The 18,761-nt window shown below is 35.4% G+C and overlaps 1 protein-coding gene across 3 annotated transcripts in view; it reads right to left on the reverse strand.

The window, feature by feature from the left end:
* Nucleotides 1–1,878: 1,878 nt before the first annotated feature.
* Nucleotides 1,879–18,761, reverse strand: part of PCDH9 (protocadherin 9) — a 720,963-nt gene continuing 704,080 nt past the window's right edge. For all 3 annotated transcript variants that reach the window (XM_051626354.1, XM_051626344.1, XM_051626369.1), the window contains one exon: nt 1,879–5,084. In XM_051626354.1, coding sequence (XP_051482314.1) covers nt 4,711–5,084 — 374 coding nt within the window. In that variant the 3' untranslated portion in view covers nt 1,879–4,710. The remainder of the gene's footprint in view (nt 5,085–18,761) is intronic.

Here is an 18,761-nt window from a genome sequence, read left to right on the forward strand (position 1 = left end):
ATCTGGCCCTCTATGTTACAATGCTCAATTGGTTGAAAACAAAGTATAAAATGGGTTTTCAATAGCTAAAAGCAGTTTATAATATAAGCAGCTGTGTTATTTAAGGTCTCATATTTCAGAAAAGCCAATCTGGAGAAAATAATTTCACCCAATAATGTGTGAAAAAGAATATCTTATAATTTTACAAGGAAGCATCTACCAGACTTGTTGTTTTGTTTTGTTTTGTAAGAGGAAAATGGAAAGGTTGTTTAAGATTATGATACAATTAATTTGATGGCTATGTCCACTAAGGTGATCTGCAGCACAAGTTAACAAAATGAATATCGAGTTAGTGTTTAACTGTGCATTATATACTGAGCTGATCCACATTTCTGCGTGATACTCTATGATGTTTTCTGTATACTAAAATGCCTTGCTCTGCCCTAGATTTGGTTTCCAATTTGAAGTTTTTCATCACAGCAGCAAGGTCTGCAAGAACATAAATTAAATGAAATTGAGACTTTGAAACACAGTTCTGCTAGAGAACTGAATCAAACAGGAAAGAACTGAGCATTCAGAGATGATGTCAGGAGTACTAAGTTGCTCTCGCTGTCTGAATTGGCATGTGTGAGTACACATACTGTGGAGAACTCTCACTGCTTATTTACTTCACGGCAAGGATACATGCCATAAGAAAGTTTTATCAGCTGCATCAGGTAAATATTTTGTGGGCAAGGGAAATCAGCCATCACAGACGACTTGTTCTTCTGTCTGAACTAGATAAGACACCGCTGCTGTGCTCTCATGCCAACAGGAATACTTTCGTACCTTGTCATGAGTCCCATGGATCCCCTGACATCATCTATCGCCATGTCCCGTGATTCTCACTGTGTCCTTCTCTTGTTAAAGCTACTAGTGCATCCCTCTATTCAAAACACTCCAACATTAAAATTCTGACCAATGTTGTGATCCTCTTCTCCCTCTTTCTTTGTTATCTCATGTCAGCTGCAACAGCCTTTATTACTCCTGTTCTTTCCTCTTTGACAGATATGCATGTCCTGCTTTTATGCCATTTACGCATCCAAAGCTTCCTGATTTTCTCCATTACAGTTTAGCTTACTCCATGCTCAAGGCTTTAAGATTATTTCTGATCACTATTCCTATTAATAATTTGCTAAAAGTTAATAATCACATAAGTAAGTAATGTTAATATAATTTCCCCCATAACTATTTATTAACATTTATGTATATTTCTGCTTCCTCCTCAATTCTGCTTCATGTATTTCTTTGTCTGCCGTCAGACAGATTCTTGGGAAAGAGGTCCTGACTGCTCTATCTTTAGTAGGAGTTGGCACAGTATAGGATTAAGTAGGACTAAATAACTGTATCCGTGCATGATTTCCACTTTTTATTTGGACAAAGGGTTTTGGCCAGTGACAGTAAAAATAAAGGACTGTTGCAGAAACCTTTGGTTTATCTTTTCAGCAGTGCTTCAAATGTGTGCATTAATCAGTCAATAAATAAGTCCAATCTTCCTAGCTGAATTAAAAAAGCTACAACTGGCATAAGAGATGCATCCATATCATGCCAGGTTACTAATATTTTAAAGTAATATTTAGCCTCAATATTCAGCTGCCTTCTCATTTTGTGCAGTAGGATTAAAAAAAAAATCTAAAAAAAGTCCCTTGTTTGACATGTCATTGAATTCCTGTCAAGATTAAACTTTTTTTTCTTGTTGTTTTTTTTTTTTTTCTCTAATTAATTTGCGAGTTATTTTTTTCTTTATTGTTGTGGATGAATGAGCACTTACTGAATACATGTTTAGGGCCAAGTTCAGTTTTCATGGAACACTCCGGAAAACACTCCTTTGGTTTAAATCGGATTAAGATACAGCTCCTCTCCCTTTCCTCCTCCTCTCCTTCTCTTCCTCTCCTCCTCTCCACCTTCTCTTCCTCTCCTCCTCCCCTCTTCTCCTCCTCCTGTCTATTGCAGGTTGGAACATAATACAGCTCTCTTTCTGTAGCAATAGTCACATCCTCTATTTTCTGACTGTGATAGAATTTTTTAAGTATGTTCTGTCTAAAAAGGCACTTACAATTTTAAATAGTTGGTATTATTTGGGTTTCCAAGTAATTATTTCTCATTTTAATACAGAACTCAGGGAACCTCTGCTTTAGAACTCAGTATGTTAAAAAAGAGGTTACTTTTGTTGATAAGTCTTTTCAATGTTTTGGGGTTTTTTCCCTTTTTTTTTTTTTTTTTTCTTACTGTGATGCAACAAAAGTGATTATATAAACCACACAAATTTTCCTTGTAAAAAAGTATTTACCATATTACCATACTTTTTTCTACTCTCAAAAGAAAAGACTGAAGTGTGGTAAGTGCTGACTTTTCTATATGCTACCACTGTACAGTTACAAGGATTCATGCAAGGATGCTTATTACATGTGTTTAAGTATGCCTTACGAATCTGAGCTAGATTCTGTCACCTTTGTGCTGGGTAAGTAACACTTTACCCAATTCAAATAACTCATTTTTAATTAGTTCCTACTTACCCCAGGAATGACAGAATATGGCCCTCAGGATTTATCATTTGTTGTATAATCCATTCTTACACATATCTATATGAACCAAATGGACCATGATACGTTTAGAAAAATAACTGGAAATTCAGCATGAAACAAAGAAATAAACTAACCAATAACAAAAGAAAGAACGAAAGATAAATTAACAGGAATAAAGTCCCTTAGGCATCTGCCCAAGAACTAACACAACACAATCGGGAATTCAGAACATTTATTGCAAGAGCTGAATAACTAAATAACGTTGAACTGGCAAAGCAATAACAAGGATATCTGGTTAGATACTTATTCTGTCAAAGTCATCAAACACCCCTCACAAACTGACATAAGTACTGCAATAAGCAATGCACCCCTAGCCCATTTTAATGCCTTTTATACTGTGAAGGGGAAAAAAAAAAAAAAAAAAAGTTAAAAGAAGTGAACTGCTATATACAGAAGAATAAAGAAAAAAACCAAACAACCAACCTTGTATTTTTGGCAAGAACAAAATCACCTTCAGATTAGCTAAATTTGTTACTTTAAGACTGGTGTTTCACTGTTGCATAAGTAACTTACCTTCTTCTGTAAGGACTATTTTTAATTTTTTTTAATTTTTTTCTTTTTTTTCTTTTTTTTTTTTTTGCATGCTATTTATTTGTGTAAATCATCTGTCATGCCTTAACAAAAAACATCTAAAAATGTCTGGATTCGGATTTGCTTTGCGTGCAACTTAGATCTTATTAACATTAGGTTAAACTCTGCTGGTTTGACTGAGGTGACATGATACTGGTACCTGCCAGGCATTGACCAACTATGATAACAAACAGTTAAACAGCAATAATTAAGAGATTTAACCCTTTAGTTCCCCCAACTAGCCTACCAGGAGAATGCTCTGTTACATCATGAAGGCACAACACATTAAATATTCTGTGGCTATGGTCTAAAAACACTTGTGTTACTACAACATTAACGCAGATGGAGATCAACACAAATGCTGCTTCAGCAATACAAACTGTCTTAGGTATAGACACACACCTGCCCAATTGGAAAAAAATTTGCTTCTGTAGAATTTCCTCCGTATATTCCAGCTAAGATCAGTGCCAGCTATCACTTATTAAATGACAGACTGCAGCTAATTTGATCAAGGATTCCAAGTGAACAACTTTCCCTTCCATTCACCACCACAAATTTAGTCTTTTGTTTTGCAGTTTTCCTGTTTTATGGAACATAATGGCAATTCTAAAAAAAAATGCTAAATTTTTAAGCCCTTACACAAGTCCTTTCATTTCTTAATATTAAATAAATAAATAACAATAAAAGGAAGAAGAAATTCTATCTGAATGCTGGTATCATTTGCTACTACACAGATATATATATATATTTTTTTCTTTCTACAACCAACCGTCCCTCCCACCCCATTACTCCTTTTTTCACTTTCAACACAAGTGTTTTGATTTGCTTGGAACATTGTGTGTCAGACAGACTACTAACACAGAAACACCATCACTGAAAATAAAAGCAAAAAAACAGAAAGCAAATGAAAGAAAGTAAAAAGCAACTGTGAAACACAGAAATATGCTTCAGTATCTTTTCAAGTGAACGTTATAAGTACACAAAAATTGTAAGTAATAACTGTTTCTATTTACAAGTATTTGAACACTGATTGACTTATAAGTGTCCACTAACATTGTTAATAGCACAATAGGTTTAATGTTTACAGTTTTAGTTTTGTTTGCAATATGATCTCAAGTATTACGGTCCCAGCCTAGATCAATGAAAACAAAAGCACAATTTTCTAACTGGATATGCTTTTTAATCATTGCAATCCACTGAGCTTTCTTGCTCTCTCACTCTCCAAATGCATCTTCTGTTGTTCATAGCAGCAGTCCAGGGTCAAAAAACAAAACAAAACCAAAAACAAGATATCTGCAATCTGGAGAGATCTCTGCAGATTTTTATCATGTCTGTTTAACAAAATCACACAACTAGTAAAAACACTCTTTCATGTTGCAGGACATCACACCTTCCACGGTGCTCATATAAGGATATGCATAATCTTTGCTAGGTGAAGCATAGTTCTAGAAGTCTACCCAGTACATAAAGCTCTGACACACACACAGTATAAGCAAGTCTAAGTAGGCTAAAGTCATTGGTCCAAAGTAACCATTTCTTATAGCTGATGTTCCTTTGGACTCTCAACAGCTCCTGAGGCCTGTTTATAAGACTTCAAGTTGGCCAGAGGAATGTCAGTCATGTGGTTGCCAGTGTTGAAGTGGCCCTCACTGGAACAGTACTGCTTTCGGTCACTGAACTGGTTTCTGTTGCTGTCTTCTTTCCAGGTCCTGGTCAATGTGTGCCCATTAACTAGTTTGTCCTTCTTAACCCATTCTTTCTGAGATGCAAAGGTGGAGAGAGGAGACTTTGGCTGTTGGTATGGGCCCAAGCTGGGAGGCATCCAACAGTTGTCTGAGTGACCCAAAACCAGGCATTCTTGAGTACACATCTCTGTGGCTTCAGCTAATCCTCGTGGCCCAAGAGGCCCATCTGTAGAAGAAAAACAAAGAAGAAAGAGGGAAAAAAAAATAATAAAAAAAAATATAGTATTAGATTGTGATATTTGGTATTAAACTTTTCTCATATACCTCATTAGAAAATATAAAGATTCTGCAACAAGATATTATGCTGGTTAATCCTATATACATTTTCATTCTGCTAGAGTAGTTGCTTTGTAGGGTGTATACTCTGTATATGCTACCTATGTAGTTTCTGAAAGTGGAAATACAATTCAATTAGCCCTAAGTTATCAGTCTCAGATCCTACAATGAATAAACTTCACTCATTTTTTCAGTCACATTAAGAAAAAAGAGCTAGGTAGGTAAAAATATCAGCAGAAGTAAACATATTCCCTGCAGAGATCTCTCTCACTGCAGATCTCTGCAGTGAGAATTGATACTGCTTGTAAAGGCCTTCCATTTGCATGTATTTTCTCCTGCTTTCAACTCACTTTACTGTTACAGAGCCTGGGTGAACTAATAGCCTACTGCAAATTGAGAAACATCTAAACTATTCAAAAACGGGCTTGCCCGAAGGAACGCTCTGCATGCAGGATTATTCTACTGTCTACTATTATACAAACATGGATTATTGCATAGTTCTAGACATCTACCCAGTGAAAAAACCTCTGATGCACACTGCCAACAAGTATGAGAGAAGTTACACTTTGCTGAATTTAATATGAAGCCATGAAACACTTCAAAACCCTGCAACAGGAAAGAGAGTAAAATCTGTAATTCTTCTGACCATTACACACATCTCAGATAGCTGCTATGCAACCATAAAAATCAAGGGGTAAATAAAAAAGAAAGTTTATGTGAATCTTGTGCTTGATAGGGAACTGTTCTCATAATTCCTTTTAAGTCAGGAATACGTGACCACAGGAAACAGAAATTACATCTGGCAAAGTACTATGCATATTAAATATCCACATCACAGTATCACTCACTCACTCACTCTGGTTGGAAAAGACCTTCAAAATCATCGAGTCCAACCACTACCCTATCCCTGCCACATCCATGACTAAACCCTGTCCCGTGGCATTTTTCAGATTTTTCACATTTATTTTTCACATACTACTGAGGACACAGATGGCCAACTGCAGGCATCTTGCAATCAAGCAGACCGGTCAGGCCATTCATGTCTTCAGCAGCACTAAATTCCTCTCCATCTTAACTGCATTTCTAAATTTCAAACTTTGCTTATCTGATCAGACTGGATGTATGAAGAAGACCAGGCCAGGAAAAAGGCAGAAAAATCACTTTGTGTATCTTCGTTGGATATTTCTCAATAGCTGAGATATGCTTTGTTGTCATTCTTTGCTAACTATAACTATATTGAAATTTTGAGCTAGACTGTTGAGATGCCTCTTCATTTCGGAGTATATCAACAGGCTTGTACCGTAGACATTTGAAGAGTTAAGGAGACATTTTTCCTTGATTAAACAGTTCAGTGACAGGAAGGAAATTATAGATCGATTTTTGAGACAGAACCTTAGCAGATAGGCATGAATAGTGAAGTTATGAGGCATCTTAAAAAGCATTACTAATCAGAAGGAACATGTCACTTGTGTATCAGCCAAAAAAGTGTATCTCTATAATATTATAATTAAGACTCACAATGATAAGTGAGGACACCCAAACAAAGAGTTGTGTTACAATGCCAAAGAATATTTCATTCTCTTGTACTCCATGCATATACAATAAATTACCTGTAGTAACAGGCCTTTTTCTGAAATTTTCCTAATTAATTTTATGGAAACTGCTACTCTTTCCCAGTTGCTTGGTTTGTTGTTTGTTTCAGGGGTTTCTTTCTTTCTTTCTTTCTTTCTTTCTTTCTTTCTTTCTTTCTTTCTTTCTTTCTTTCTTTCTTTCTTTCTTTCTTTCTTTCTTTCTTTCTTTCTTTCTTTCTTTCTTTCTACTGGAATATAACAATTTGTGGTAGATTTTCAAAATTTCTCAAGTCACTGCTTTTACACACACATTTAGAAATTCAATAAGGTATATTTCTATATGTTAAAATGTAATTAGTTAATCTTATCTGTGAGTAGCTTCTCTTTTTGAATATCTAGCGAATACACAGGTTGCTGTTGAAGCAACAGAATACAGTAAAACATAATAAAAGCTGCTTATGGATTTCACATATGAGAAAGTGTCCTATTGTTAACAACCACAATATGAAAAATGTATATAATAAATGCTTGTTTTCATTTAGGCAAATACAAGCTGAAATAATTAAGCCAGAACCATTAGGAAAAGAAAAGGGGGAAAAAAAGGAATTGGAGTTTAGTAGGAGCTTAGCAAAGATTTAACTGAGAACCAAGAACCTTGATTCTAAAATGAGAACTGTGATCACTCCTTGGAAAAGAGGGATTCTTTTTTCTATAAAACTCCTCTTTGAATCCTCCAGCATGAAGTTATAATGAAACTGAGGCAGGTACTTAGTGCAACAAATAGCAATAATAAGCAAAGGAAGCACTCACAGCAAATAGTTAACATTTCCAAAGGTTAATCCATAGGTCAGAAGCTTATTTTATTCACAATTTTTTTTCTGACAACAGAAATTTAATTTTAATTAGTTTTTTTTTTCCCATTTTCAGAGGAAAAATAGAGAAGTGACAGAACTTTTTGCAACATGCCTACTCTCACAGTACAGTGCTATCTTGCTGACCATGGAGGAAAGTTTTGGTAGCAATTAAAACTTCCAAACACAAAGAAAACCCTTCACCACAGAATGACACATTTCAAGAAATACAGTGCATGCACTCTGTGCTTCCAATCTACAGTGGAATAAAAGGTTAATAGGAGAGCTTTCAGTACCATAGTTCTGAAGGGGATAAGTTACTTTTTCTGCTTAAATAAATTTCAAAAGATAGGATATTTATTTCAATTTAAAATTTAAATGAGTAGTAAGCTGGTTTTACTTAGGACTAAATATGGAAGTGGCTCTATAAGCTAAATGTCAAAATCTCTGGAAGATTTACTTCATGTGTTTTGCTTTCTTTAGGAAGAGTTATAGGCAGTTAATGCTGTTAAACTCGGAAGGGATTTTAAGCATCCTTTGCTTTAGCCATCTTTAAGTTGATAAACTTTCTGAAGAGCACTGGAATATTTAGGTATCTGTTACTATGAAAAGCAGACGGGAATGGGGTAACAACATTGAGATGATTGTTCAGACAAGCAGCTCCTCAGATTTTTTGGTTTTTTACTGGTTTAACAAAATACCACTGTCCCACTTACATAGACTTCAAAAATTAATTACTGTGTGCAAGTCCTACTCTAGTCAGCTTTTCCTATGCAGAGATTTTAAAAAAAAGCAGTCTCAGGACAATTATAATTTTTATATGAATGTAGGTTACACCAAGTTACAGTTGCAGACGGAGTGAGGCCCTCTCCTTTTAGAGGGCTGAGAATCACAGGGGAATAACTGTAGGACACTTAGCTGTATTACTGCTTTAATAGTTGTGAGGTATGGTGTAACTTTGCACACACCTCTACACATGTTGGTATGTAAAAAAATCTATGAACAAAATGCATGTTTTGAATCAGAGAACAGGTTTGGACTCCTACTGAAGTGCGTGGGGCATATTTTCCAAGTACTCTGACCCACGCTTTCCAATCTGTAAAATACAGGGATATTTACTTGCCTTATTAAAATATTGTGAGGGTTAAGTTTATAAAGTGCCTTGCATTCATCCAATGCATAATCAATATATATAATTAGCATTCATTTAATATATAATTAATTGTTATTTTAATCACTTTCGGTTTAAGCCATCATAAGAAAAAAAGAAATCCAGTAAGTTGAGTTTTTTAGAAATGCAGATTGTGAAGAATATATTTTGCTGTTCAGCTACTACAAGGAATGACCATGCTTACTGACTCAGGAAAAAGTCAGTCTCATTCATAATGTGTGTGGTGCCTGTCCCACCTAATCTCCAGTTAAGACCCTTAGTTAAGACCCTTTTTGTAAGTACTATTGCTAATAATGCAATAAACGTCCTACTGTAAAACACAGGAAAAAGATGAAAAACTGATTTGGGAAAAATGGATCTCACCTACAAAAAGAAAAGAGAGATAAGTTTTTCAACAATGTGTTTTTTTCAGGTTCTGTTTTGTGTAATTATGTACTCAAGTATAGAAAGTTTATTATTTTCTAAGAGTCCTTATTATTCAGGTTGTTATTAAGTACCATAAATTGAAACTATCATGAGCAGATGATGTAAGAGAGATCTTCTAGGGGTAGCTTGCACTGGAGAGTTCTCTGCTTTGTACAGAGAAAGCATAATACTGCCTTAATGGTAATTATCTTTCTCCTTCACCACTGCTGAGCAATAGCTTTCACCCAGTTTTCTATAGTTGTTTTGTTACCACATAGAATGACACCACTTAAAAACCTGTTCCTGCTGCTTTAGTTTTATAGTTGTATTAATTTGTTTCCTTTCTCTTCATAAAAATATCACTGAAATTTCTGTATCAAGTTCTTCCACACTGAAGTACTTTACTGATATGTGGGAGTTTTTTCAAAGTATTTGTTCTCAGAACAAACTGTAATACATGGGACTGGTTATCAGTCTTGGCTGCTTCAATATATAATGACACAAGTGCTGATAAAATGGCAAAAGCCATCTGTCTCTGGAGTTAAATGTTTTGAAAGCAAACACAAAAGTGCATAACAAACACTCTCTTAAATTGTCTTTGTAAATATATCAGATCTTACCCAAAAATGCTTTTTTGTTGTTATTTTATTCTGTTAATAGCTGTCAAGCAGACGCATGACTTGCCTGCTCAAAAGCAGACAGGTGTAAGAAGGAAAATAATGTATGCCACTCAAGAGCTGGTCATAACCTAATGCTGGAATTTCTGTGGGGTCTCTTATCTCTTTTTATTAGACCCAGAAGCAAAACTGCTATTTCATTGATTAACTAACTGCTGCAATTAGCAACTAGCTTCTGCTGTGTTGACCAGCTGCTTTTCAACCTGCTTCTTTAAAACTCTCTTAACACAAGGAATCTCCTTCTTCAGTTCTGAGAGTTAAGAACATAAAATAAGTTCCATTCAGTGAGGCTTTTTGGTCTCAGAAAAAACTACTGGGTGCTCTTTGCCTGAGGGCATTAAGAATAGCAGATTTGAACATGGCCATACTTTTGTTTCAGACAATCAAAGTTATTTAACTTTTCATACTGCATCTTAGAAATAAAACAACAGGAACAAAATTTTCAGCTCTATTTAACCTCAAATACAGAAAGCTTTTTTAAGTTTTCATGGACTATTTTACTAAATAACCTTTTCTGAGACCACATGTTTTTCCACATACATTGGAATTGAAATGACATTATTACATTTCATCGAGGTTTTGCAGCTACTGCACATAATACATATAAAAACTAGAAGAGTTTATAATGAAAAAGATTATTTTGACTTTTTTTTTTTTTAAGTCTTAAGTATCAGACAAATAAATGAGAAAAACTGTTGTTTATTTCTAGTCTGTTAAAAAAAGAAATCTCAGACTACAAAGACCCAGGCATGCTGTGCTGGATGTGTTTTCTTGGTATTATTAATTAACAGCAAGATTGTTCAGCGACTACTTAAACTATACTTTTAGTGGCTTATTGCATGGTCATTCCACCTGGCACAGTTAGTACTGAAAAAATCACATTCTTTCCCCAAATTCCCTTGTTAGGAGTCCTTGGACTCCTAACATTGCTGCTATCAGTTTTGGTAGATTTATGACCACCGCTTTTTAACCTGCTATTTTTCTCTCCTCTTCCTGGAGTAGCATCCTGTGCACTCAGGTACAGACAAGACACCCCTCCTAGTGCCTGTTCCTTCTCTTGGCCCAAACTTCTTTTTCATCACTACTGAACTAAATAGTACTGTAATGTTAGCTTAAATTTGCATTACCTAGCAGAAATATGCTGCCAGAATCCTTAATCAGCACAATAACATGAGGCAGAGGAAGACAGGGAATGGAGGGGGAGGGGTGTTGGCAGGGAGGGAGAAAGAGGCAGGGTGTAAGGGTGTGTGGGAGGTAGAACACAGAAATGCAGCAACTAAAGTATTTTCTGATAAAACAGGAAAGCCTGGTAGAGTAAGATTTTCTACACAATTCTGTGAAGTACTTAAGTGATCAAGATGGGTTCCACAGAAACCTACTTCTACACAAAATTGTCTCAGTCTTCCATTGACAGAGATTGTTTCATACTTAAATCTTTCCAAAGTTAAGAATGTCATTGTTCCCTTCCTTTGACATCTTGAGTATCTAAATCTGTTTGGCATTTTAAGAGTTCAACTAACATAGTTGAACTATTCTAGCCCAAATTCTAGCCCTCAGCTGTTCACAGAAGATAGTAAGCAAACCATTTCCTAATCAACTGAATCCATGTTATGGGACTGCTGAGCTTGTGAGATACTAGAGGTCAAGTTTGCTTAGTGTTGTCTAGTCTTTATGAATAGACAGATGAATTACAACAGTCTTTAAATCACAAGGGCATGATCTATGTATGAAGATGCTACAGGAGGCATTCCAAAGCAGTCATGATCTGCAGTGGTGCTGAGCTGCCCATGGCATGGCTCAAACCTGGATGATTCAGTGTTCTTCACTGGTCATAAAAATCCAGCTTTGCTATTTACCATGCACTGTACATTGCCTATGTTCAGATATCTATGTCACTTGTTTTGTTGGTTTTTTTCAGAGTTTAACTGGGTGAAACTTTATACATTTTAGTAAAAAAAGTAGTTGCACTAGACAACCTAGTGTTTTCTTCTGGTTTGAAAAGTCTATGTATCAGCAAATATTAACATAAAACTGTATTGTGTATAAACTTACATTGACAAATGTTGCAAATTGTAGTACCCTTTAGAAATACAGTAGATACAAAATAATACCTAGGATTGCGTTCTGCTTTAAATTCTGTCATTAAAAAACAAACAAACAAACAAACAAACCCTCACAAACTACTGCAATTTGTATTCTCAGCTTAAGTGTCACGTTGTGGATGCAGACAGTCACCTTCCAGGGAGAGCAAGAGAAAAGAAGTGCAAACAGGATTTGGCAAAACCCCCTTTTGTTAACAAATAAATAAAGATTAAATGTTTTACACATCTCTCATACAGATTTCGTTCTTTAGATACAGAAGAAAAGTCAACATTTGCAAATGGTGATAGTCCAAACACAGTAATACATGGGAAGCCAGAACAGCAGATTCTCTCCCTGAGAGGATATTGTTATTTAGACAGACTTCATGGCATACAAAGAGCAGACAGCATATCTTTATAAATCTGCATCCAACTTCAGCACGGCATGGAACTCATCCATCTTCTTGTACACTGAAGCTACTCACATGAAGAACGCTATCTCATCTAATCTTATTTTCTCAAAATTAGCATTTTTTCCTGCCATACATTTAATTTTAGCAGGACAATCTAACAAATCAAAATTCCACAGAGGATTCAAATGAACCTTCTAAATTTCATTGGCTCACTTAATGAGACCAAAGCACAGCCAGTGTTCACGTATTTGGAATAATATTCATTTTCAGCATGCATCTTTTTTTGTTATGTAGCTCTTCATTTTGCTGCCTAAAAAAGTCTTTATTCCCAAAAGGTGATGATGGATGATGATAATAAAGTATTTATAAAGCATCCCATGGTCACAATCATTTACTATCTTTTTTTTCTCTCACACCTAAATACTTATGGTAGTTGATCAAAGTATTTAATTTAATTGAATTACAGGCAATCTGCTGAGACAGCAACACTTTTGACATGGTCACATTTTTTGATCTATTAATATGCCCCAAACATGAACCTGCTGTCAGTCAAAACCAACTTAAGTCTCAATTTGGAAGATTTGGTCAACTGTTTATCATAAAATCAAATATTGTTCAGTAATTTCTAAAAAGTGCATGTGAGAAAAGTTAGGAATCAATGTAAAAAAAAAAAAAAAGTGTTATTCAAAATAAGATTGACAGAGTCTTTTGAAGCTGAGTTGAACAATATTTTTTTCTACACTAAACAGTTTTGTAAACTTTTTATGCTGCTGCTGTAAGCCTCACCATTAACTCATGTACAGCAGAAAAAAATAAAACCAGTCAACTTGAATTTAATTTTATTTTTATTTTTTAAAGTCTAAATTAAAAGAGTTGTTTTTACTGATCGCTCTCTAACTTACAGTAAAAACCCAGTCTTCTGACTTGTGATTAATACAGATCATGCCTTGAGGGCAGGCACGATACCTTGTGATTTTTCTGAAGTAAGGATATTGGCTTTACTAATCCATAACTGAATAAAGTGCAGTTCATCATCTTACACATACATACGATAATCTGTGCTATCTGTACAAATATGCATTAAATGTATTTGCATATATATCACATATATATATACATATTCTTATAGATGTATTTTATATATCTGTGTAAGACTTGTATCTTCATTTCACAAGAGAATGAAATTAAGAGTGATATATATTGAAAAAAAATCACTCACAAAATTAGTAACTTAATTGCTGTGCTCAGGTTGGGTATGAAGTCATCTTAGCCTCCTTGTGTTATCAATGGAGAGAGAGGCATTTGCAGGAAGTGATTCAGCTCTCTGAAGACCTGACTCACTTTCTGGAGGTGTGAGTTTCTCTGTCCGTTGATAAAAAGGAAATCCAGGATGGCTATTGTATCTACCTCTACGTATTTAAAATGCATGTGATGAGGCTAGGTCTTTGTTGCTATTTCAGATGATGTTAGATTAATTCACTCTGATCTCTTGAAAATTCACTTGAATCAAGTTTTTCCATTATAAGCAAAATGGTTCCAGAAGCCAGTGAATAAACCAGCACACAGCTACACTATCCAAAATACCCAAATGGCAGTGCACCTTGAGCATACTCATCCAGGAAGATAATTTGAAACCTGGAAGAGTCTTACTGGAGGGACCCTATAGCCAATTTATCATTCAGAAAATTAATACTTTAAAATTATTCTAGTTCGTCACACTTTGAAATATGTGGAAAACTCTCAAATGCTGCTATTTACAAGAGGGAGAGAGAGAGATGACTGCGATTGTTGAGGCTTCCTGAAGTCTTAAAAGTAGGACAGACCAGACAGTTAGAAGCCTGGAAAACAGAAAACTGGGAAAAAAGAAAAAAAAATAGTTAACAATATAAAAGGTATGGGCTAGACTGAGAAATAAGAAATTTATTGCACCACAAATCTATTTGAATTCTAAATTAGGTAAAAACTTTCTATTCAAACAAGGACTCATACAGCTTTATTTACTCTATTTATCTCCAGGATATTCTCAGCCCATACATAGGGTTAATTAAACCCAAACTATCTATTAAGTTTCAGTAGTTTTTTAGCTTATATCATTCAGTAATTCTCCCCAAGTATCTCCAATTCTCTTGTAGTCCCCAAGTATTGCAAATTTTCCTGTAGTCTTGAAATATAACTAACCTGGTTATGGAGCAGACCACCTCGCATGCCATTACACAGCATGTACAGGGCAACCAGGTGATTGAGCCCAGTCAACATGGGTTTATGAAAGGCAGGCCTTGCTTGACTAACCTTAGGGACACGGTTTAGTAGTGGGTTGTGTAGTGCAAGGTTAATAGTTGGTCTTGGTGATTTGGTCTCCAACCAAAATGATTCTATGATTCTATACTATTTGGCCATTAGTTTAATATATACTTCATAGCTTAAGAACAAGAGTTTATTCATTTTTATAGAAGGTACTGTGTTATAATAAAAAGCAACTTTTTCTTTCAAAGAAAACCATATATTTTATAGTTGCATGAAACATTGGTTTTCAAGCAAGTTTTGGAAATATTAATAGATGGAGTGTCCAACAGAACTTGATGAAAAAGACTGGAAAACTACAGAGTATCCAAAACATAAGTTTACTACTCTTATTTACCACAGAAATGTATAAAGAAGAAACCAGGATAGAACAGCAGGAAGAGTTGTTTTCTTATTTAATCACTGATCTGGTTTGGTGGGGTTTTTGGTAGCAGGAACAGCCCCAGGAAGGAAGCTGAGAAGCTCCTCCTGATCCAAAACCAGCCAAGGAGCCATTAGAGGGACAACAGGTGCTCCCCAACAATTAACATATGAAAGAACTGATATAAAACCTGAGCAGAGGAGCACTTAAAGAAGAGCTGTGCTGGAGATGGAGAGCAATGCTGGTGGTTGGTGAGGAAGAAGGGGAAGAAGGTGCCCTAGCAGAAGTTCCCCTGCAACCCCTGGCGAGATGGCAGGTTGTCCCCCTGAACTCATGGAGGAACATGGTGGAACATTCTCTGAAAGTACCAGGAGGGTTGAACTTGGCCACTGGACTTAGACTTTGTGGCCAGTGGACTTGGGTTTGCTGGCAGTGGACTCTGGTTATGCAGCTTTGGAAGGCTCTGGTGCCAGGGGAGGTTCCCAAAGCAGCCCGTGACTCTGTGGGAAGCCCAGGCTGGAGCAACTTGCTCCGGATCTTGTGGGAAGGACTCACGAAGGAGAGGTTCGTGGAGGACTCTCTCCCATGAGAGGGACCCCATGGGGAAGCAGGGAAGGACAGTAAGGAATCCTTCCTGAGGAGGAAAGACAGGCAAGAACCACCAGCCTGTGAACTGACTCTAAACCCCATCCCCTGTCCCCCTGTGCCGCTGGGGGGAAGGAGGGAGAGAAACCAGGAACAAAGTGATTTGGGCCCGGGAAGAAAGGAGGGGTGGGGTAACACATGCAAGCCCTGCTCTTTGTGTTATGTGTGTCCTGTGTGTGTTTGATTAGTGTGAAATCACATTATTATTTTTTCCCCAAGTTGAGTCTGTTTTGCCCGGGACCTTAATCAGTGAAAAACTCTCCTTGTCCTTTTGTCTCAACCCAGGAGCTTTGTCCTCCTCATTTCAGAGTGTGTGTGTGTGTGAGAGAGTTGAGTGAGCAGCCATGTGGCTGTTACTTTGTTGTCGTGTTGGGCCGAAACCATGACAATCACAAATAGTAGCATTCTTAATTAAAACTATGGAAAAGCTTGTTTTGCCATAAGTATAGAGCTTACTTCACTGTCCTACAACCTTTCCAGACTTCCAGGAATTTGGTCCCAGATCTCAGTATATTCTTTATTCCTGTAGGCTTCACTTTTTCTCAGCTTAAACAAACCACAGTTTTATGAGGCACTCTTGGCTGAGGCTGTCATTTTGTTTCTCTACAAAAGTAACAAGTCTGGGTTTTAATCTTTGGAAAAATAGTTCCAAGTTATTAACTTTGTGACCTTTAGCAAATTTATAACATAAAGCTTCCAGCAGTAACAATCAGTGTAGGTTCATTTCAAATTCTATCACTTAGCTGTATTTTTAAACATTCAGGCCTATTTCCTAAGTAGTATTTTCTTAGCACTAGATTAAACTCTGTACAGTGGCATGTGCCAAAGTAAACATTTTTCCCATGATTTTTTGATAAAAAGAAGAAAAAGCAATTACTTTAAGGAATACATGAAAAACAAGGAAAAAAAAAACCAACAATATAAAAAAGCAAAATCTTATACTCCAGACAGCAATTCTTGTAAAACACAAATGCAGAAATATACCACGGTGTTTAAAAATTGAATGATAATTAAGAAATATAATTAAGACTACTTTTGCACAGAAATATTAAATTCATTCCATAATCAGGTTAAATTCAGCTGTCTAAACAAACATTAAATTTAAGACAAAATGCATATTTTTATGAAGCCCTAATACTAGTTTATGTCTCTTGTCACTTTCATGTTTTTCTATTTTCCTTCAGTACAATTCAGACCAAAATCAAATTTAGGTTAAACTGAACTTGTTGCAAATTTGTGGCAGATGCCTTATGTGTAAGTGCTATTATGTAAATAAGCAGCTTAACTGAAAATACTTTTTGAAGTAGATTTCTCTTTGCAGAATTAGGACCTAAATCTGGGAACTCTTTCTCCTAACTTAAGCTACATGAATCTGAATAAGTGAAGTATATAACAGGAGAAAGTGCTTAAATTAGGTGCCTAGTAAGTTTGATTATATTGTTTATTTTGTCTTCCATTCTACAAAAAAAAAATACGTTTGATAAATTTCACAGGACACAGATGTCAGATATGCCATTAAACTAATCCAGAGGCGAAAGAACCATTTCCTAATTCTGCTTGTGTAACAGCAACTCATTTAGTTCATTTTGTAGAATTCAGTTCAGTGCCAGCTGAGTTGTCAGAACTGCAGGCATATTACACAGAGAATACTAGGAAGTGCTTTTCTTCATTATATCTGAGCTACAACCATGCTTCAGTTCCTTCATTTTCTTTAAAAGCTATGTTCATTTACATCATTTTTTCAGAAGAGATATCCGTAAGTCTCTTAATGAGCTTATGTGGGGTTTACAATAAAATTCCCATTAAACAAATGTTCCTGAGTGAAAACACTTACATTTTATCAAACCATGCTTGAAAATTAATCTGTCCTGTATTTAGTCATTATATTCAATATACTGAAAATTAATATGGAAGCAATGTCTCTATACACTATTTCCCAAACAATTTTGCTTAGTTACATAGTCCTATTGTAATCTTTGGCAAAAGCAGTACTTCCAGGCTTTCAAATCTTACCTAGAAGACCGAAGAAAAAAATCTTTGTGATTCTAAAGAGGAAATATTTTACCTAAATAGTGAATCCACATTTAATGCAGTTTATTTTGTCTTCTTTCTATTTAACGAAAAATCTCAGCAAGTCACGCCTTCCACACCCCTTAACAATTTTTTTTATTATTTTTTTTTAGTGTATATTATTTTTTCATACAAGAGATACTAGAAAGTAGGCCACTTTAGGTTGCATCCAAATCTAAGTACACAGTAAAAAGATTTTCTGAGTTGGTGCACAAAGTGCATGTATAGTATATCTCCACTACCACATTTAGAGGAATCTCCTGCATGGTATCTCCACGTGCTTGAACTTTTTTAAGCAAACAAGTATTAACAAATATTGATAATTTTTAAATGGATTAAAATTGATTGAGAGAGATGCTGAAGGAAGAATTGTTATTATGAGCAGAGATAATGAACACTTACACATGTAACAGGCACTTTACATTCACATTTATGATACTTCACAGCTTGTTTTCCCAAGTAATAAAAAAAAAATAAAATTGGAAGTTTTGGAAATTCAGTTTGTTTGTAAAGCAACTTATGAACCAAGAGAACACCAAGAGAAACTGTTACTTTGCTGTTCTTATACCACTGGTTTTGTACAATTCAAAAAAACAAGATTTGCTTGTTGCTTACCTCCTTAGAATTAATTTCATGGTTATAAAATGTGGGTAGAAACTTGCATTTCTTGCCCAATCACATAAGAATCTGACAATTCCTGTATCATGACAGTTGCAAATACTTGGCATTTCACTGAACATTTTTTTTGCTCCAATATGAGACTTAAAGGTAAACAGTACTGGTTTTATTTTCCATCTTGTAGCAATAATGAAAATTTTAAAAAATTAAAACCCAATGTTTAATATAATTTTGGTCACACACACTTAACAAGGTATATTAGACGCGTATCACATTCAACCTTCTGAAAATAACAGGAAGTATAAACAGCTTCGTGCTTACTGAACTCATAGAAATGAAAAACTATGAAGCAACTAAGATCAACAGCCTGAAATTACATACTTTTATTTTTTAATTAAAAAAA

Source organism: Apus apus, chromosome 1 (assembly GCF_020740795.1).
Source record: "Apus apus isolate bApuApu2 chromosome 1, bApuApu2.pri.cur, whole genome shotgun sequence".
Lineage (NCBI taxonomy): Eukaryota > Metazoa > Chordata > Aves > Apodiformes > Apodidae > Apus > Apus apus.